Here is a 22,065-nt window from a genome sequence, read left to right on the forward strand (position 1 = left end):
TTTGAAGGAGTTTCTCCAGAAAGACTTTGACAGGCTGGAACTGAATGTCTTCTTTCTCTATGATGGCTGCCAGCTGTATGGCCACAAAACTGTGCCTGTTCATGTAACTATCATGCTGATGGGAGGTTTCCCGTGAGCGCTGTGTCTGGACCACCCCTACAGCTTCAGTCAGGAAGCCTGTAGCCAGTTCCCCTTATTGTGCTCCTCCTCAGCCATGTTGGGTGTTCTCCCCCACCCACAATTACTAGGACTGAGTGGGAAGGAGACGGACGACGGCACTTCTAATTTTCTTACACTTCTGTGCTTGCTTTGCTCAGTTACCTAGTACTGATATGTGAAAACAGACAGGCTCATCTAATAAACATGACATTGGAGGCAGCCAGCACTTAATTGATATGGCGTTTTGTTCCTCCCAGACACCAGTGATGTCGTTCCCGGCAGCTTTACAGGTTTGGGGTGGGGGGAGGGGGTAGGAGGAGCTGTGCTTTGCCTTTCTGAGCACTTGCATCCCAGGAGAAATTATTCCTCGCTTTGTTTTCTGTTTGCTCAGAAGATCAAATATTTTCAGAGTAACCCTGGCGGAGTATTTATAAGTAGGTGAATGAGAGTCCAAGTGAGAGGCAGGCTGTTAGGTGTCTGCATATCTGTGGGTTGCCAGCCATTATGGGATTTCAGTACTCCTTGGTAAAGATTCTCTGATCGTCTAAGAGACGCAGCTGATGCAGGAAATTCCTGAGCATTGGAAGGTACAGTTTCCCTCGGGAGGAGATGCAAGGTTGGGCTGCTGGGTGGGAATTCCGGGCCATTTCTGAAGGTTGTGTCACTGATGCTTGGAGTCTCTGTACAGAGCATATAGTGACCTTGATGTGGCTAGTCCTCATGAGGCTTTCTGTCTTGGAAGTATTACTGTTATTCGTCCCAAGCTTGGCTCCTGGGACAAACCAAGTCCCTAATCCAAAACACAGCAGTTATGCTCAGAAAAGGCAAGTGTTCATCTTGAGCAACAGGCAGATTGAAAAATAGGCAAATAGCCAGCATAGTGTAGTGGTTAGAGTGTTGTTCAGGAAATCTGGGTTCTGATCCCTGCTTGGCCATAAAGTTCACTGGCTGGCTCTGGGCCAGTCCTTCAATCTCAGTCTAATCTACCTCATGCACAGTGAGGATAAAATGAAGAGGGGGGAAGATTCTGTAAATCGCCTTGGGTTCCTTGCAGGAAAAAGGTGGGCTATAAAATAAACAATAATACTAAATCTAAGCAGGGGTTCTGTGAGGCATGCATAGATCTGCATGCATAGGTGCACACCACCACCTCCATCCCGAGTGCCAGAATCCCTGAAGGAACAATGTGAATTGTTCTGCTGTCCAGAGCACCACTGAACCAGATCACAGTTATTCAGAAGGGGAGAGCCTGCTGGTGGGAGGTTAACAGGGAACGTGGGGAGTGGGGAGCCTGTTGCCAGACAGAGGCCACGAATCTGCCTTGATCAAGAAAGGGGAGAAGGCAGAATGCCGATGCTGCCGCCATGAGGTTGCCACAGGTCTTCTCGGGAGTTGCTTCGTTGCTTAATACCTACATCTGTTGTCTGTGGGAAATCGGAAGCCCAAGAGTGGGGGCATATGAGCTCTTCCTTCACCAACAGCACCTCCTCTCTCCTTTCGCCCTTCCTCCTTCAGATGAATCCAGTCTGAAAATGAATGAGGTGGACCATGTGCCTCAGTCCCTCGCCAGCCACACGGGCAGCTACCTCTGGGGTGTACAGAGACATGAGCACAGAGCAGATATGCTGAAGCCTGACCCTCGGGATATTTTCTTCCTTAGTAAGTGGGAGAGGGCATGCAGTGCAGGCCTGGGGTATTTATGGTGAGGAAGGTGGCTGTGGGGGAGGACTCTAAGGCATACATATGTGGGTGTGTTCTTTATATCTTTTGGAGAACGTGTTCATCTTCACAACGTTTAAATCTCTGAAGTCTTTTAAACATTTTAATCCTTAACATGTATAAGCTGGATATGCTATTGGTTGTCATTTTGCTTGTTTTAGGTGTGTTTCCTTCCTTGGGAGGTGTAGAGCCAGGCAAGGGAAAAGCTTAGAATTTGGTCCTTCTGACTTCCCTCATTCTAGAGTGTCTCACTCTATACATGGGGCCATCTGTGGAAATCAGCAAGGAGCAAGTTTGTTAGGAAACCATCTGGCCAAGAAGGAACACCCTTGAAGCCTGCAGGGGGTGAGGAGGACCATTGAGCTCCCTTACTGAGCTTTAAACATCATGAAAAAGGCAAAAGAGGAGGAGACCTGAGTGAACATTTACGTCAGTCACTAAGTTGGAGGAGGTCTTCATGCAGGATGCTTATGCATCCTCTGAAACCATCACCTTTGTGTTGGCCCTTGGGACTTTGAGAGATTGTAGCGGGAGCAGTTCCTGTAGGACAGGATTTAATTAGAGTGACTTCAGACCTTAGAAGAAAGCCTCCAGGCCAGGATTGCTTTAAAGCTTCCGGAAAGGTTAGGCACATGCTTTTGGCATGTGAAGGAGAAAGTGTCCCACTACCTATGTGAAAAACAGAGGACTGTCTTCAGTGGCCAAAGCAGCCAATAGTTATCTGTGGTTCTCTGTGTACTTTCTGCACTGAGTCTAAATCAGATTTGGTCCCGAGAAAAAGTGAATTATTCTGGATTTTGCAAATTAAATCATTTAGATTTGCTCATTTGAAATAATATGTCTCATGCATTTTACAAGTTTTATAATTTATATTGGTTTTGTTAGTGATGGGGAAGAGCAAGGAGCTGTTTTGAGCACTGAAGTGTTCCCCTTCCACAGCCTATCCTGCTCTCAGTTGGTAGAAATCTTAAGCCTGTTTCTCTCAAATAGCAGACAAGGCAGTAAAGTCATGTCTAGACCATACCACTTCCTCCTGCAAGCCAGAGCTCATGGGAATGAGGGCTGCTCCTCCATACAAAATAGAATGCAAACTACAAAGCAGAATTCCCACATGTAGGATACTAGACGTCAGGAAGAAGGATGCTGAGCACTTAGCCGGGGTGCAAAATGCACCCTTGTCTAGAACCAGTGGTCAGCCAAGCTGGATTCCAGTAGACTCGGGAAGCCTGTGTGGTCTGGGATGTTCTCTGGGCTTGATCATGCAGCTTCCTCTTGCAGCTCCTCAGATTGAGCCATCCCATGTGGAGAATGTGTTGGTGCCCTGTGCTTACAGCCCCACATACGTGGTGAAGGACTTCCCTATCGCCCGCTATCAGGGCCTGCAATTCGTAAGTGTCCCACAGCCCTCCCCCTCCCCCCGCACATGCCTTTGTCCATGGAGAAGCATCTCTGTGCTTTTTGCCATGGTTTGTCATTGTGCATCCGTGTTCAATGGAGTGAACCTAATCTCAGGTTCTTAGAAGTGTGTGCGTGTGTGTATTATTAATAATACTATTAATTTCATTTCTATACTGCCTCATAGCTGAAGCTCTCTGGAATATATATTCCTTGAAGTAGTGCAGCATCTTTATCCCATATAATATATACAGGCCTTCTTTAGAGGATAAATCAAAAGCAGAAAGGGACTAAAACACATGAATATTTAATTTAAATTAAAATATAGTAGTTAATAAGCATTATCATACTAGTCACACTGCAATAATGCAAGAATGGCAGTGGACAGTAGTTTCAAAGCATGGTAAGCAAGATGCATTCATCTTCTGAAAAAACAGGAGAACCTTCTAGCCTGCTAAACTATAGAAGAACATTTAATCATATGGCAGTTTGCAGGGGAACATTACAAAGAATTGGCACACTATAGGGAACTTTATTGGTTGCCAAGAAATGCTCAAGATTTCCTTCAAAAGTACAAGGGAAACCAAGGACATGCCAGTAATAAGTGGGTTAGGGAGTGTTAAGGAGACATGCTATAGTGTCTCACCACGTGCCACAGTTCCCAAATAATACGATCTACGAGGGCACTGTGTATATTTTAAAGGCACTGGTAAGGTGATGGAATTTGAAGATCTGGCTGACCAGAAACCAGTGTGCCTGGCAACAATTCTCCACTTGTACTACCAGTTCGGTGATGGATGCCCCCTAACTAACACTGAGTAGGAAAAATGACGAGGGCTCTTACTTTATGGGTAGGAGAGCATTTGTGCAATGTTTGGAATAAGAAGCAGAGCACCCTTTTGGTAGGATGATTCGTACAACAAAATCACTCTGCAGCAGATACTAGATTTGCAGCTTTGCAAAAACTTTCTGCAAATGACAATACAATCTTAATGAAAGCAGAACCTGAACCTGAAAATATTTTAAGGTTGAAAATGGTCTCCTTGGGGGAACTATTGCTTCTTTGGTATAGCACAGGAATTTTGAGATACTTCCTAAGAATATTGTGTATGCCTGAAAGTGGAAGGCCTTAATCTAATCACTAACAAGTCAGATATGTCTGAAAAGGTTACCACTGCCCATGAAACATGTCATCAGTCACAGGAGTCATTTTGGGGACATCCCTATTTTGGAGATCTTTGCAGAGATTTTTAGAAATATTGGGTAAGTATACACAGTGATTGCAGTCTGATTATTATAATTACTTTAACTGATATGCTTTATTTTAGAATGTATGTTCATGTGTTTTTGTCCACATCTACTTTTGGTTTAGCCCCCGAAAATCTTTATTTATTATACAGGGCCAAAACACATTGACTACTTCAAGAAACATCCTGAGACTTGGCCACTTTATTGTCCTGGGTTATTTTGGATGTTCTCCAGTTTTGTCTGGCCTGTGCATCTGTAAACTGTTACAGTGTGGAGAGGGTGTGATATGTTGCGATCTGTAAACCAAACCCAAAAGGCATTGTCTGGATCCATGCTTGCCAACAGCATCAGCTGAGTCCAGAATGTATTAGCAGGGATGGGGGCAACACTATTGAAAGACAGGGAGGGGGCAGTTAAGGATGGAAGAAGGGGTGGGGGGACAAAATGTCCAAAGAAGGGGAATTGTGCCAGGTCCCACCTGAGCACTGGAAACACTCTTTTAGTTTCTGTGCTTGGGCAGGCACAGCTTGCTCTCACCTCCTCTGTAGACACTGGAAAACGTATCTGACCCTTCTCACACGGTTGTCCCTCCCACAGGTCTACCTCTCATTTGTTTACCCCAATGATTTCACCCGGCTCACACACATGGAGACGGAGAACAAATGCTTCTACAGAGAGTCCCCGCTCTACCTGGAAAAGTAAGTGTGAAGCGAGAGCACAATACAGAAGCTGGCTGTCTTGGTGTGTGGAGCTGTAGGCAACCTGTCCCATGGGCTGTGCTGGAGATGGAGGGCTGTCCTCTCCTGGCGGATGCCATGTACACCCAAATTGCAAAATATGTGTAAGGCAGGTCCTCTGCTATGCATGGCCACAAAGGGCTGGTGGCGAGCTCATGTGGACAGGTATCATTTGGGGATGGGGATGAGAGGGCCACCAAGCCGCATTCGGAGCAGGGGTTTTCTCTCACTGGTAGATTGGAAATGGCAGATATTCCTTGGCCCTCTTTCCCTCCCTATATCCACACTTTTCATAGCAGTATTGAGACGGCTACCATTGATTTTGATGCTTTTAAAGAGATGTCAAAGTCAGCTGCAGATTACTGCTTGATCCCTGTGCTACTAGGATTGCAGAACTCTGCCTCAGTCTGCTTTCTAATCCAATTCTGTTTCATCCACATGTATCAGCAACAAACATGGCAAAAACAGAATTGTGGCCACTGCCCCTTGGGGGTTCTGTGGCTGAGTTCCCTGTAGCCTCTGTCCATCAACCTACACACACTTACACCCAGGGCCATGGATGAAGAGGATCTGGTCCAGCAGAACGTATGCCACAGTATGTTCACTGGACCTTATTTTACTACAGCTGGTAACTCCTCTGGAATCTGCCTCTGTGAAAAGTGGCCAAGTGCCCCTGATGCAAGCTCAGGGCTGCAGGTTCTGCTTGAGTCCTGTGTGTGATTTTCTTGCATCTGAGATGTTCCTGCTTGCTTCTACAGATTTGGCTTTTACAAATACATGAAGATGGATGAAGAGGAGGAGGATCCACACCAGAGAGCCTTTCTCTTCCTGAATCCCGAGAGTAAGTTGTCATTGGAAGATCCACCTTCCTCTAGGCAGGCAAGAGCCACTCAGGAGCATCTCAGCCCATTTGTGAGCAGTGCTTGAACCCCACACTCTTCTCTGATGATGTGGAAGTCCTTTTTACCATCTGCTTGGAGGGCGTGCATTGCCAGACCTGGCAGGTTGTGTCTTGCCCTGCCCAGAGACAGATTGCTGGGTGGGGTGGGGAAGAGGGAGTAACTGCAGGCAACTGGAAAGGTATGGAGGAAGAAGAAATTCAGCACACTGGAAAAGCAGAGTTGCCTCCAAATTAGTTCCACACAGAATAACCTCCTGCCTCTGTTCTTACATTTCACCCCTTTTTGGCACAAGAGGTTGTGCAAATTAAAGCAATATCCAGCGTTCCCTGCAGTGGAGCACCATTCACAACACCAGACTGGCATCTGAATGCATTTATATGTATATGTCCTTTTTTCATAGCCTTCCACACTGGCTCCTGTTAGCTGCTCTCATTATGTCCGCTGAAATGGTTTTGAGACTTTGGGGTTTCTGCATGTGCTGCTGGCTGTCTTCTTGAAGAAAGACATGGTCAAAGCACCCCCTGCCCCCTGCCCCCACCTTAAAGCCGTTCTTTGCTGGGACAGAAGAGTATCTGATTATTTGGGCCTTTTTTGCATCTCTGCTTCTACCTGCACTTCTGCCCCAGGTTTCCAAAGCTCACCCAGGCAAACAGCTTCTGCCATGCAAAGGCCAAGTTGTCCAGAGCCAATTTGTGCTGAGAACAACCTTGTGATTACCTTAAAGCACAATCAATACTTTCACTGTTCTAAATCTTGCTTGTAGCAGCAAGGATATTAGCCTGCACCACCTCTGGCATGCAGCCTTGACTCTTCTCAGTGAATTTATGTGGCTTTGATAATTAGTATGGGGGAAATTCTCTCTTGATTCATCTGATTGAAATGTATGGAGGTGTAAGTGCAGTACCATGCCACCCAAAATCCTAATTTTCCCCAAAGAGACTAATGTTCTTTATTTAAAATTTATTATGCAAATAAGTACCACGGGTGCACATTTTCTCATTTTGCATCAAGTTGTTTTGCTAGCCTACTTGATTTTGATTCCACAGAATTTGCTGGCTAGGGCAGGCTAGAAGCACAGTGAGAACAGGACATAAATGGAGGTCATAGGGATGAATAGCCTGGGGAAACCTGGCTGAGGCCCCAGGGGAAGGAAAGACAAGGATCCCTGCAGGAGTGCAAAAGCTCTCCTCCTAAACATTCCTAAATACAGGGCTATTCAGACGTTGCCTGCACAGAACTGTATGGTCCAGGAAGTTGATTTTTAAAGGGTGCAATGGAAATCTGGATTGTGCACAAATTCTAAGTTTACAGAATTACAGAAGAGGGATCAGCTTAGATTAAGGCAGACTTAGGGTACAGAGGTTGTACCTATCCATGCCCTAAACTCACCCCAAATCCCTTTCTCCTCCTTTCTCCCTGAGGCTTCCCACAGCCCCTTTCTCCTCAGTCACCTCTTATAATCCTACCCAATGCAAAGCTCCCTTGCTCCACTGTCTTCCAAGCTCTCTTCACTTACTAGCTGCTCACGCTAGACAGAAACCCTGGCGTTTCATCTGCTTTGCCCATTACTGCTTTCTAGATTTTCTTGAAGAGGAGGAGGAAGGAGCTGACAGCCCTGAGCCCACCAACCCTCTCCCTGATGCCAAGGACAAGAGCCCCAGTGTGCCGGATCCACGTGTGTTCCCCGGGGCAAAGCGGAAGCAGAGGCCCTTGACGACGCAGGAGTATGGGAACAACATGGACTACAATGCCTTCCACCAGAAACGAAAGAGGTTTAAAGGAGGAGGAGCCTTGGCAGGGCAGCCTGTCCCCACGGGCATGAACAGCGGGCCTAGCCTGAGCCCTGTGGCTCCATCCAAGGCTTTCCAAGCCTATGGGAACGCGGCCCCTCTTGGAGAACAGACTGTGGTCCATGGGCGGTCCCTTAGCTGGGCACAAAATGAGGAGGATGAGGAGAAGGGAAGGAAGGAGGGCGAGCTGGGGCTGCTGTCACCTTCAAAGCGGGGCAGCTCCCTCGGTCTTCAGCCCCACCTCTCTGTGCCCTTCTTTGCTGGAAAGACCAGACAGCAGGCTCTGAAAGAGGAAAAGCAGCCCAAGAAGGAGGCCAAGAAACCCCCAGAGAAAGTGTACGTCACTCGGCTGCAGCCCAGCAAGAAGAAGGCCGCACCACAAAAGGACGTGTTCCCTGGAGTCTTCCTCTATCCCAGGCCACCAAGGAAAGTGCACTTGAACTCCCGAATCCTTCAGCGGCACCCCACTCCCTTCAACAAACCCCATGCTGTCCCTGGTCATAGGACAGCATGGCTCACAGGCAATGCCTCCAGGGAAACAGAGACTTTTAAGAGGAAAATCCAGCGGGCCAGCCGGAAATGGGATCAGCTGCACAGTCGAGAGACCGCAAAAGGTAGGAGCAAGCAGAGGATGCATCCCAGTGCCCCAGCACTGCCTGAGGAAGGGCTGTTTAGCAAGGAGACCTTTGAGGTCACCACCCCAGCAAGGACTACCCTAGACTACAATTCCTCGGAGGTGGTGCTCTCTGAAGGCATGCGAGTGACGTCCTTCCTGCAGATGTCAGAAATGACAGAATCTCAGCAGGAGGAGGTTGAAGGCCCAGAGAAGGTCCAGGAGGAGGAGATGGAGGAAGAGTTGTCTGACTATAGTTATGAGAACTCTGAGCTGCAGCAGAGCTGGCTAGAGGACTCCATCAACTGGCAAAGGACGTTCAGCGTCAGCCCCGTGGACTTTGAGCTGCTGCGCTCGGACTGGAACGACCTGCGGTGCAACGTCTCAGGAAACCTGCAGTTGAGCGAGAGTGAAGTAGTAGATGTGGTGGCCCAGTATATGGAGAAACTCAACGAGAAGAATGGCGGGTAGGGAAACGGGATTGGGAAGGAGAGGGGATGGGGCTGAAAGGAGCCCCCTCCTTCCAGTTGACTCGGAAGTGGTGCATTGGTCACTTTTGGGCTGCTGGAAGCTTCTTCTGAACATAGTGAGGGATAAATCAGCAGTGTACTCTGACTGAATGTTCGCTGGCTTTAAAACACCGAGGGGCAGAGAGGGTTGTGTCCAATGTTAGAGCAGTTCCGAATCAATCTTCGGCCTGCGAAAGGCCCCGGGTTCAGTACTTGCTCTTTGCAGTTAGAAGGGTCAGGCAGCAGATGACGGAAGAGTGCCTGTCCATCAGAGTAGGCAATATAGGGCGGTACAGACAAATAATTGGGCCTGGTATGAGGTAGTTTCTTATGGAGAGGGAACTTGGTCTAGCCTGGGACTACACAGCTTTCTGTTCTCCCTCCCACAGCATCTACACCCTCCTACGGATCATCAATGTGGAGAAGCGGCGTGACACAGGTCGAGGCAACCGGTACCTGATGGAACTGGAGCTGATGGAGAGAGGCCAGAGGACTGTCCGTCTCTCCGAGTACATCTATGTCCTGCTGCACCAGGGCAAGTCCGAGGACAGCACTGAAGTCAACCCAGAGGGGCCTGCAACCGTTTCCAATGAATCTCAGCCACCACCTAGTGCCTGGAGTCTGCTGTATGGAAAGCCCATCCTGTGCCGGCCTTTGCGGCTCAGCTGGAGGCACGATGTTATGGTGCATTTTGTGGTGCCAGGTAAGAGAGTGCACCTGCATCCCAGGAATGTGCAGTTGCTCTCCTGAGCGGGCAACATGCAGTAATGGGCAGGCTGGAGACCAAAAGGAGCGGGCTTCATAGGGGAGTTGAAAATCATCTGGGAGAGGCTTTGTTGTCCCTGGTGTACATGTATGTTCCTTTTGTCCCACTGACACTTCTGGTCAAACCAGTTTTGCAGGTTTTTGTAGCAATACACAGCCTGCAGAGCCTGTTTGACAGAGGAGAGATTAGGAAGGCTGTACATATCACAGGGAGCGATCCTTCTTGCATACTAGCTTTTTTTATCTGAAAAAAACAAAACAAAACAAATGTTTGTCTCCAGCCCAAGAATGGCTTTGTCTGAGATCTTGGCCCAATTCACTTCATTCTCAAGTGTCATGCAGAGGTGGGTAGAGACCTGTTTTCCCCTGTGGAGGAGGGCAGGATGCGTTCCAAGGGAGCAAAGCTCAGGGAACCAATGTTCAATTTGGATGCCAGGAAGTACTTCCTTACAGTTGGGACCCCGAGGGTATGGAATGGGCTTCCATGGGAGGTGGTTGAAGCCCCATCAGTGAGGGTGTCCAAGGATAGGCTGGACATGCATGTGGCAGGCATGTCATGAGTGGAGCCAGCTGGAGCTGGGGGGTCAGACTACATGGCCCAGGAGGCCCCATCTCACTTCACTCTGCTTCTGTGTTTCCATATTTTACCCAAGTGACCGGATAGTTGCTTCCTGTGGTGCTCTGGCAGCATTTGAAGTGAGTAATGTAGGGGAGCTAGTAATCTTTGCCTCCAATAAGATACCCTCTTTTTTAAGGTATCAGAGCAACATGAAATGCACACATGGGAAAATCAGGTACTTGGCATGCCTAGAGCTGAGACATATTTCCCACTACAAAGCCAGGAGGAGGCCGCAGCGTCTCCTGCTCAGTAAAGTTCACAGTGGTTGAATCATCCGACAGTGCAATGCAACAAGCATAGCCGAATATACTTTGCAGTAAGGAGGGAAAAGCCATATCCTGTACCCAAAAAGATCAATTCCTTGATTTAAATTAGTTATAAAAATGTGTTGCTGTTAGCATGTACAAAAACCATATCCTCTGGTGAAAATGTGGAAGGGTCAAGTATATCCTGATCGATAGAGGATAAGGAAACGGCACTGATTTGCATCCTCTCTCTGCCTAATTATTTCCTCCTCCTGCTGGTGGAATACTGAATTGCCACAGGCTGAATGCCTCTGAAGTCTTGGCTATGTGGACACACATACTGGGAGTGTCGTTCTCTTGCCACTGCAGACTTATCGATACCCCAAGCCTTTTACCCTGGAGACCCTGCCTATGAGCAGCCCACTAAATGCATGCCGAAATGCCAACAGCCCCTGCTCTTATCCCGCAGTGAAGAACCAAGCCCGCTGGGTGCAGCAGTTCATCTCAGACATGGCCAGCCTGTACCTGAACACCAAGGATGCCAACTTCAACGTCATCCTGGTGGACTTCGATAGTGATGACATGGATGTGGAGAAGGCGCTTCAGGAGGCTCGCCTGCCAAGGTACCTTGAGCACGCATCAAAACGCTGGAGCCTTTCTCAGGGGGTGTTTTTCCTAAGCCCACAGAGCTCAGTCTTGAAGCTGTCCAGCTGTTCACTTTTTGAGCCTGATTGCTAATGCTTTCCGAACACATTTCTTTGCCTTGTACAGTTGGGTACAGTCAGCCACTAGGGAGATGACTAAAGTTGCTTAAATCAAATTTGATGCTTGTTTTCTTCTCCAGATTTTCCAACATCATGCGTGATTAGCCTGCTTCTTCTCATCTGTGCATGAGAATGAGGTTTGGGTAGCAAAATGTAACCACAGAAATGCCCCAGCACATTTGTGTATATGAGAAGAGGAGCCAACAATAGGGTGAAAACCAGCTGCTCTGTTAAACACGAGGGAGGGAGTGCGCACCTTGCTGCAGCTACTCCCGCATTCAGTCTGTGTTTGATAATACACTTGCTTTATGAGTTTTTGCCAAATACCAAGCAGATGACTTAACCTGCAGATTGTATTCTTATGTTTGCAAGTTTTGATCAGCTTCACTGGTGGATTAAGGCGGCAACCTAAACATGCATAGTAGATAGCACACCCCACTGTAAACAGGGAAACTAAGTAGGCATGGAATTGCACTTGATGTGTGTTTATTTATAGTGTCCCCTCCCCCATCCCCATTCTTCAGCTGAAAAGGGTCCCAGTGCAGCTTTCATAGGACCCATTCATTCATTTGAAAGGAAGCTCAAAGCAAACAATGTATCAATAAACAGGGGGATTTTTAACCAACTATATATAAACTTATATCCCTATTCCAGCAGCTGAAATAATAGTCATAATGACAAACTGTTCAAGGAAACAAAGCCACCCTAGTGCTTGCGGAAGTCAAAAGGAAAGTTGGCACAACTGATCAATGTGGCAGACTAAGTCCGACATTACACAAGCACACTTCCACTTGCACACTGATCTGGGAAGGATGAGGAGGGAGGAGGGAAACCACAATGAGCAAATGGAATGGAAGCAGGACAGAGAGGGGTGCAGGCAAATGGCGCCAGTCTCAGCAGAGCTCCTGGACTCAAAATTAGGACAAGATCCTATACATATTTACTTAGAAATAATCCCACTGAGCCTGATGGAGCTTTTCCCATTAAAGCGTGGAGCCTTAGTTGATTAATCAGTAAGAGCCTCTCTTAATTAGTGGCTCTGTGAATTAAGGAATGATTAGTTCCACTTGCCAAGACTCTAGGTGCTGAGGAAGATGGAAAGGTGCAAGCTGCCTTCTTTTAGCAAAGCATGCAGCTTTGACAACCAGCTGTCAAAGCTCAGGCTTCCTTTTAAAGCGGGGCAGTGGGTTGAAAGGCTAATCAGGATTTTCTGACAGGGGCATATGCATATGCACTTGTTTGCACCCTCTGGGTCAACACCCATGAAGAATCCCTACTGCACTGTGATAGAAGGCACCTTCCAGGTGGACCGTTGGACCCTTTTTGGACCCTTGACCAAGTCCCACTATATATATATACTATATATACTATATATATATATAGTGTATATATATACTATATATATATATACACACTATATATATATACACACACACACACACACACACACACACACACTATATATATAAAAAAATACAGAACTATTTGCACACATTTGGTGTGCTACAGTTCAGTCTTTTTTTGTAACGGCCAAAGTGCTGCCTGGGTATTTTGGAGGGCTTGTCATTGGGCATCAGTCCAGAGATCACAGCTCATGATTCAGGGCAGGGGTGGTGGGGGAGAGGAAAAAGTGGGGAAACAATGACAGCAAGCAAAAAGGAGGTTGCAATCTTGACAGGGGGCACCAAGCCAGCAGTGCTGTTTTGAACTTGTGCAATGGCTGTCACTGCCAGTGGCCTGGGCAGTCAAGGCAAGAGTGACAAGAAGTTCCTGCCAGCTTTTTCCCGGTCCCCATGATGGGGTCAGTCATCCATGCCTGGATTACAAAAATCTGTCAGGGGTACAACAACCCTCACAACAAACCACAGATTGTCAGGGTGGGTTGTTGCTTGCAAACAAACAAGTCACCCTGCATGAAACAATCCATGGTCACACAACCAGGCAACCAACCTGACGTGTCACTCACAGTGAATTTCCATGTCATGAGAACCCAGTCATCTGGAAACTCCTGAAGGACCAACTTGCAAGCACACAGAGCATTGCTCTGTACCAGCCCACCCACTCCTTGATCACCTCTGCCCTCTTCCTTTCTGTGCATCTTCCTCACAGGTTCCAGTACTTGAGGCGCACTGGGAACTTTGAGCGCTCGGCAGGACTGCAGGCAGGTGTGGACTCCATAGAGGTGAGCACTGAGGAGAAGGGGGGTGCTTTCCAGATAACTGCTCAGCATCCGGCTTGCCGCAGAGTCATGGCCTGTCTGTGCTGCCCTTTGATCCCTCAGGATGGCAGCACTATCCTGTTCCTGTGTGACCTGCACATCCATTTCCCGCTCAACATCCTCGACAGCATCCGGAAGCACTGCGTGGAAGGGAAGCTGGCCTATGCACCCATCGTCATGAGGCTGGGCTGCGGGAGCTCTCCTCAGGAACCCAACGGTAAGGCACGTCTGCTGCTAGGAGACGCTGGGGCTGCTGGTCGGAGAGCCGGCTGGGCTGAACCAGCTAGCACTGTGCAGTGGACACAAGTGAGATGGGGAGTCCCTTCTTCAGCTGCAAAGCCCTGAGTCCCAGCTGATTCTCTGGCAAAACTTAGAGCCTTCGCTCCTGCAGCCACAAAACCTCTTAGCTGAGGCCCACTGTCAGACTTCAGTCCCTTCTCCTCTGCAAGGCGGCACATGTCACTGCTCTTGCACAGGTGCAGAAATAAAGCACGGCAACCCGCTGGGAGCCTTCCACCAAGCTGCTTCATCAGCATCAGCTCAGGCTTGACACAGCCACTGTCAGGAATTGTGTCCCTCCAGTCCAGCAAAGAAAGGCCAAAGAATTTGCCTGAGGGCTGCAGGAATCTTGGCTCCAACTTCCCTGCTGGGAAACCGGCTTTGCTGCTCTTATCTAAATGGTTTTGACATGACAAGCCCTCAGTGGTAACACTGCCAAATGAGGCTGCTGAGCAGGAAAGGGACATCCAGCTCAGCCTGCACGTGGATGGTTCTGTGGGAAGCAATAGGGGAGGGAGAGGAGCATTTTTCCTGGGTCGTGCTGGTGTGCCCTTTTCTTCTATCCTCTTACATCTTCAGGGTGCAGTAGACAGTCCATTTCTGCCAATCACCCCTCACCTGAAATTTGCACCACGATTTTTGACCATTGCATTGAAAGTATGAAGTAGAGCTGTGGTGAGAAGGGATGAGGAATGGCTAGCAGAGCATATGCTGTGTAGTTTTCCTGGGGCTCTGCTTTTTCTGGAGAAGGAAAAACACAGGCTGAGAGTGGCTGTGGAGAAGGATTCCCCTAGTGCCAGTTTCCTCCCTATCTGCACATACTTTCCCATCACTTTAGACTTTTCTGGGTAAATATACATAGGATCACACCCTTAGGAACATAAAATGTGATGTGTATAACGTGGCTTGGTCATAAAATAATGGCTAAATTTAAATGTATTACGACTCCCAGACTGGCTGAGGAATGCTGGGAATTGTAGGATATTTTTCTGTCTAAACATGCCTAGGATCACACCCTAAGTAAATTTGAAATTTGGTTTCAATAACTAATTTTTTGATGTACCAAACACAATAATTTATGAGCACACCGAGTTCTATATAATAAATTTTAGGTTCTTATCTAATGTCTGGGCAGAAGGAACGTCAGCAAATCATCTTGGGAACAAGAATCCTTTAGAAGCCAGAAGAAACCAGAAGAGCCAGGGACAGAGACAGGCTGGCGTATACCGTCTGCTCCTGTTTGTGAGGAATTGTCTGGGGTGGACTGTAGTGAAATTTGGTTTGAATGAAAAATGATCCAGAGCTGATTTAGCTGGGGAGACTCAGTTGCCTATTAAGAATGATAAAGTAACCAAGCCTATTTAATTGAAAAACCTCAGCCTACTATTTGAAGTAATGATTTTATTCCCTTTTGTAAATAATTTCCCCTAATGATATCTTAATTTTGTTCATTTGAAAGATTCTCTCTAGTAGTGGTGTCAGGCCCATGCAATATGCCATAGGAACCGGGCTACCGAGTGTCTTGTAGGAAGAAAGAGTTCTTTGCCAGATTTCAGGCGACACACCACTTTTGCAAGGCACAAAAGCCACAGCTCATGATCACGGGGGGTCTTCAGAACTGGACTCGCCACCCTGCTTGGCTACTGAGATGTTGTTTAAGCATTCTCAGGCCTATCTTCATAACTAAGGACAACCAAATTAGTTTAACAAGTGGAAGTCTTGGAAAGGGTAGACACAGATTGCACTTTTGTGGGTCTTATTCTCAGTACATAAAAAGCCATCTGTAAGGAATCTGCCTGAAACAAAGAAGACAGATATAATTCATCAAGCTCAGTCTTGTGTGCACTGACAGTCCATCATTTCACATGTGTCTGTCTCTGTCCTCCCTGGAGATGCCAAGGACTGGACCTGGGGCCTTTTTACATGGTCTCTGTTGTACCACTGAACTACGATCCTTTTCAAGCTTCAGTGGCACCTGCTATTCTAAGCCAGTTTTTTATCCAAGTAGGAGCCAGGTCTGATCCTGCTCAGCTTCATGAAATTAGGTATTTTCTTTCATTCTTCATTCATTCTTCATTCAGCTTCATTTCTGTACTGCCCAATAGACAAAGCTCTGCAGCTGGTTTACCAGAGTTCCACTTCATATCCTTTGATGTCTTAAAATGTCTTATTATGGAGGCTTAATCTGGCCCTGGAAGAATGGCAAAGCTGGTGCTGTGTAGGCCTCAATGGAGAGATCATCCCACAGTTGTGGGGGGCGAGACCCCTGAGAAGGCCCTTCCCCTCGTGGCTGTCCTCCAAGCTGCCATCTGAGGTGATACCTGGGGGAAGTCCTCAGTTGTTGATCCAAATATCTGGGTAGATAGTAGTTGGAAGAGGTGCTCTGTCAGGTATTGTGTTCCCAAGCCATGTAAAGCTTTACAGATTAAACAGACCTTGAATCAGGCTCAGAAACATAGAAGCAGCCAGTGAAAGCAACTGCTTTTATATTTCAAGATTCATAATAGATCTATATTGCTATAGAATTGATCTTACACTTTTGGAATTTCTGGGCTTGCCTATTAGTCTGGCTGCTGTGTTTTGTGCAAGCTGTTGTTTTTTATCTCTCTTCAAGGGAAGCCCCATGTGGAGCTCATTGCAGTAACCTAATTTCAAGATTACCAGAACAGAGATGACTAAAGCATGCTATCTTGGTCCAGGTAGAGGCATGGCTGGCCTACAACCAAAGATAGGTGAAGGGCCTCTGTGCCATTAAGGTCGCTTGAACCTCAAGTGAAAAAGATGGTTCCAGGAGGGCCCTCAAGCTACAAGCCTTTTCCTTACACTGCAGCACAGCCTTATCCAAAAGAGGGTGAATAACCTCCAACCAGCTAGAGGAACCACCAACAGCTTCTCAGTGTTGCTTGGATTGAGCTTCAGTTTGTTAGCCCTTTGTCATGGTCCAGGGTCAGGATGTGGGCAGCCAGAGACAAGACAGAGGTGCCAGGACCAGGGCAACAGAACCTTAGGTGAGACAAGAGTCCAAATGTAAGATTTAATGGCAAGTCCAGTAGCAAAGTCCAAGCTGTAGTGACCAAACAGGCCAGGGCCAGGAACCACGTGTACATATCAGGGCAGAACAAGAACATGGTCAGGAACAAGCCAAGAATTTAGAACCAGGAGGACAGACAAGGCTGCAGGTACCTTGGACAGGATACAGGATGCAGGCACTTGGGGCAGGATAGCTGGGCAGAATACAAGGCAAGGCAAGATACCAGGAACGAAAGGCAGCAAGGGCCAGGCAGGATGCAGGAGCTGAACCCCAGCTAGTAGAACAACCTGCATTGCTGGGACAACATACATAGCATGGCGGGATACAAACAGTGAGGTAAGCTGCCCCGAGGCTTCGGCGAATGGGGCGGCATAAAAATGTTTTAATAAATAATAAATAAATAAATAGGTAAGAGGCAGACACAACAGCAAGGCAACATGGTAAGGCAGGCTATGCAGCAGGAAAGGTCCAGCAGGATGCAGCACAGCAGCAAGCAGGAGGACCTTTGTTGCTGAGGCTTGCTCTGCAGGAAAGAGCTTGTTTCTCTATAGCTCTTCCCCCAGGACTCCCAGTTGACTCTCAACAATAGACTGAGAGCTCCAGCAGGACCTCAAACCAATCCTATGAACACGATAGTGCTTCTTGTGGTTCTGGCCACGAGAACAGCCCAGATCCTAAGACCCTCATCAGTTCATTGTCGCAACAAGGCACCGGTTGAGAGCATCCATAGCCTCACCTGCTGAGGATGAACAGGAGAAGTAGAGCTGCATCTTAATTAGCATACTGATGAGGGCACACTCCAAAATTCTGGATCACTGTATTCAGCAGTCTCATGTAAATAGTGATCAGAATGGGGGCTAAAACTGACCCCTCAGGTACTCCACAGTGGAGAATCCAGAGGGCCAAGCACTATTCCCTGGCATCACCTCCTGGAGCCAGCCATTTAAGTAGGAACCGAACCACTGTAATGCAGTCTCCCATGCTCCCAGCTCAGCTGGTCACAACAGAAGGATGCCATCTTTAATGGTACTGAATGGAAACAGTGAGATATCACTTCTGTACTACTCCCAAATACATCTGATTATAAGCACTTCCACAGCAAGATCCAGAAATTATTTCCAATTCATCCTTTTTCAGGCTACTGGGAGGTGAATGGCTTCGGTCTCTTTGGGATCTACAAGTCTGACTTTGATCGCATTGGAGGAATGAATACAGAAGAGTTCCGGGACCGCTGGGGTGGAGAGGACTGGGAGCTGCTGGACAGGTGAGGCTGCTGCATGTGATGGCCTGTAGCCCCCAGAGCCCGATTCCTGCTGGGCTGACTTGCGAATTGTATTGGCTGCAGCAGGACAAGACAGATTTCTTAATCTGGTTAGATAGCTGGGGATATTTGAAAGACAGAAGTGCCTTGAGATCTCACTGTCTGCTGTCTGTGCTGAGGCATCCCATGGAGGGAATGGCAGCAGGGAGTAACGAATCAGCACCATGCAGAAAAATCCAGTACACGGTCCTTCGCTGTGCCTGGATGCATTCATAATTAGGACAAAACTATTTACTGAAGGGAATTTTCCAGGAACCTTAATCTAGCCCCTCTCTTTCTTAAAAAAAGATGGTAAACAGCTCCAAGATTAACCCTTTCCACCCACAGCAGCAATGCCTTCCCATTTTGCAGTTAACATTCTTTGGAAATTACATGGTCTCTTGCTAATATAGTAAGCATACATCTAGCTCCCTTTTTAATGGGGAAGGACAAACTGCAGAACAGCTCTCCCCTGCTCCCCATAGCAAGGCTATAGTGCCTCCATGTATAATATGTGGACAGGATGTTGTGCAGTTGACTTTGAAAAGGCCCGGGGCTTTCATGCAAAATCTGAAATGTGATTGGAGCCTGCTGTGACTGTGCAGAAATGCCCTCAGGCTGTCAGTCTACTTGAAGTTTTCTTTTCAAGAGGCATACACCATTTTCCAGCTCCTTGTTGTAGGGTACAAAGGATGAAAATATTGCATTTTAACTTCTGCTTAATAAAATCTTTTGTAACACAGTTTTGCAGCAGGATTCCTAGAAAGTCTCTCTACCCCTGCCTTTCATTGGGAGGGTGGAAACGTGCATTATTCCTCCTAGTCTTTGGCTATATCCATTACTTCAGTAACACATGCTTTTTTCCCAGAATAACAAAACAGCCAAAAGATAGATATCCTCTATCTTTTTTTAAAAAATCTGTGTTTCCTTCCTACCAAATTTCCAGAACTTCCCAATGATAAAAATGTATTTGGCATCTTAACAGTACTGCTTTAGCACAACACCAGAGCAATGCAGAGAAAGTCCAAGATTTGAAAATGTCAGATCCTTAGTCCTTCTGAGGAACAAAAGGTTTGTGTGTGCAGGGGAGGGACAGTTCAAGGGAAAAGAAGCACTCAGACTCTGAAAAATCCTATGGCGTACTCCCAAAGCATTTGAGAATTTAAAAGCTAAGATCGGGCAGCCAGTGTAAGTGGTCCAGAATGATTCTTATTATGATGCTTAGTACCACCATCTTCATTATTCTGTCACCTAATAGCTGATACTCTCTGGGCAGTACAACAATTCATAAAATATGGTATAACTTAGGAATAACAGTTAAAACATAACATTTCAGTACCGAAATTGAAAACATACATTTAAGCAACTGAAATATCTTCAGGCAGGTTAGAAAACTAGACTTGTTCAAAGAGTTAACATCACACACACACACACGCTTTTTGAAGCTGTTAAAAGGCTTGGCACAGAAGGCAGTCTTGACTTGGTTCCAAAAGGTTAGCAGAGTTGGTGCCAGGTGGGCCTCCGTTTTGCATAACTGCAGAGCTGCCACTGAGAAGCCCTCTTCCTTGTTGCCACCAACTGAGCCTCTCTTGGAGGAAGACCGCAGGTATCGAGTGCAGTGTTCAGGTAGCTTCTAGCTGGGAGAAGCATTCTATCAAGCATTGCAGTCCTAAGGCATGCAGGGTTTTGGAAATTAAAACCAGCACCTTAAATTGACTCCAGAAACGTATAGGCAGCCAGTGCAAGCGGAGAAGAATTGGTGTTACATATTTGGAGTTCCTGGTAATGCTTAGCCACTAGCATTTTTCGTGCAACCCTCTGAACCGAGTGAAGTTTCCAAAATGCCTCTCAAGACTTGTCCACCCTGCTGAACTGACATGCATACACTCCATACTTACCCTGTAGTAGCTTTCCCCGCTACCTGGGAGGGATAGAAAAGCAAAAGGCAGCCCTTGCAGGCCATGCCCATACAGCAAGGTCCCACATGGCTGGTTCAGCCCGGCACTGGCTGAGGCTCCTGTCTCTGCTGCCGCAATTGCTGCTTGGGATTGCTCCTCCCCGCACCATGGCTCTGCTTCTTTGGAGCCTGTTGGAGCAGTAAGGAGCATCCCGGGGACTTCCATGTTGCTTGGAGGCCTCTGAGAGCCTCCTGTAACTGCTCACACAGCTTGAAGTCCTGCTCATGTAGCCAGTGTTAGCTCAGAAGGACACGATCACGCAAGGCCGCACCTGCAAGCAGAACCACGGCCAATTGTAGCATCGGTATTCATAGAGGAGCCATAACCTTATGCACGTCTGCTGCTCCGATGCTGTGCTGCTCGTGCGGATGGACCGCTTGCCAAAGCAGTTCACTGGTGACAGGATCAGAAGTTGGTGTGTTTGACTTAGCGGCCATCTGGAGGCAGGTCCTAATGATGAAGGATGTAGAAGGCAGAGCTGGTTGTTAATTAGCATTTCTGCATTTTTGCAGTCTGTGGCCAAGCCAATTTCTAGGAACTCACTTGCAATTAAAAAATGAATAAAATATGCGACTAACAGCAAACTCACACATATTCTTGAATACTAAGTCAAAAGAATATACATTGCCCTCTGGTTCATGTTTACCCCACAAGGTTTGCCAAAGCCTAAAGTTGCAGAAGCCTGGAGAAGCCCACAAGAATACCTCCTTAATGCCATGCAGTGTAACAAGTTTATTCAGCAATAGAGGCTATGGATTTAATAAGATATGCTTCTGCATAAGCCTGCACTGGATGAGAGCCTTCATTCTTGCACTGGATGCCTCCAGGATGTGTTTTACAGATGTCTAGGGCTATAATAAAAGAGGTACTCTAAGATTGGAGGGGGGTAGTTTATGGCCCTTCAGTTATTTTGGTCTACAGTGCCTATTAGACCTAGCCAGTGTAGCCACTAGAGAAGGATGATGGGAATTGTAGGAGTAAACATCTGGAAGGCCACCAGTTCCCCTCTCTAGCTTTAAAAGGTTTTTTTCACACAGGACATGACACGCAAAGGCCTGTTGAATTTTATTCACTGAACAGAATAAATGTAAAAGCAAGATGTCTTAGAATGTATACTCGATTTCTCTTCCATACACATTGCCTATATTAGCAACATTCACATGTGGCGCAAAGTGTGTGTGAGAGCCAACACGTATTTTAGAGTCCTTTGTGAAAATCATCGGAGTCCTGACTGCACTTTAGTTGGAGGGTTGGGTGAAGTAGCCTGTGTCTTTCTCTCCGTTTCCTTTCGTTGTTCCAGGGTGCTTCAGAGCGGGCTGGAGGTGGAACGCTTGCGACTCAGGAACTTTTACCATTACTACCATTCCAAGCGTGGCATGTGGAATTCACGCAACAAGAAGACACCCAAAGACTAAACACCAGCCAGGCCTGCTATCGGCTGAACCCTGCTCCTGCCCGCCTCAGGAGGCGAAGAGGAAGCGGCAGCAGCAGCCGCCGGGCTCTGCTGCCGGGGCTCAGCTCAGCTCCCGGGTTGCTGCAGGGGCACTCCTGGACGCAGCGCCAGCCAGAGTCTTGCACAAGGGTGCTCCGAGTTGAGGGTTTCCACAGAACTACTTAAAGCAAACCATGTTTACTTTGGGATTTTTGTGACTTTTCTTAAGGAATCTAATTTCTTAGTCAGAAATTACATTTATTAACTCAGTAGTGCTGAAAGATGAGGATTCCTGCAAAAGGGAGAATGGGGCACATCTTCCAGTATTATTGCTGCCAGCCAGGAAGGCTCTGGGGCAGCTGGGACAAAGTTCATGCTACTG

General features: G+C 47.3%; 1 protein-coding gene across 1 annotated transcript in view; it reads left to right on the forward strand.

Moving 5' to 3' along the window:
* The window catches only part of B4GALNT4 (beta-1,4-N-acetyl-galactosaminyltransferase 4), a 197,458-nt gene extending 175,792 nt beyond the window's left edge, over nt 1-21,666 (forward strand). The window contains exons 10-20 of the mRNA XM_044425888.1: nt 1,675-1,818; nt 3,157-3,266; nt 5,119-5,219; nt 6,017-6,099; nt 7,740-9,030; nt 9,462-9,775; nt 11,171-11,324; nt 13,575-13,647; nt 13,747-13,900; nt 18,131-18,257; nt 21,552-21,666. Coding sequence (XP_044281823.1) covers nt 1,675-1,818; nt 3,157-3,266; nt 5,119-5,219; nt 6,017-6,099; nt 7,740-9,030; nt 9,462-9,775; nt 11,171-11,324; nt 13,575-13,647; nt 13,747-13,900; nt 18,131-18,257; nt 21,552-21,666 — 2,666 coding nt within the window. The remainder of the gene's footprint in view (nt 1-1,674; nt 1,819-3,156; nt 3,267-5,118; nt 5,220-6,016; nt 6,100-7,739; nt 9,031-9,461; nt 9,776-11,170; nt 11,325-13,574; nt 13,648-13,746; nt 13,901-18,130; nt 18,258-21,551) is intronic.
* The last annotated feature ends 399 nt before the right edge of the window (nt 21,667-22,065 follow it).

The sequence above is a fragment of the Varanus komodoensis genome, unplaced genomic scaffold, assembly GCF_004798865.1.
Source record: "Varanus komodoensis strain SLA01 unplaced genomic scaffold, ASM479886v1 scaffold16, whole genome shotgun sequence".
In the NCBI taxonomy this organism is placed as follows: Eukaryota; Metazoa; Chordata; class Lepidosauria; order Squamata; family Varanidae; genus Varanus; species Varanus komodoensis.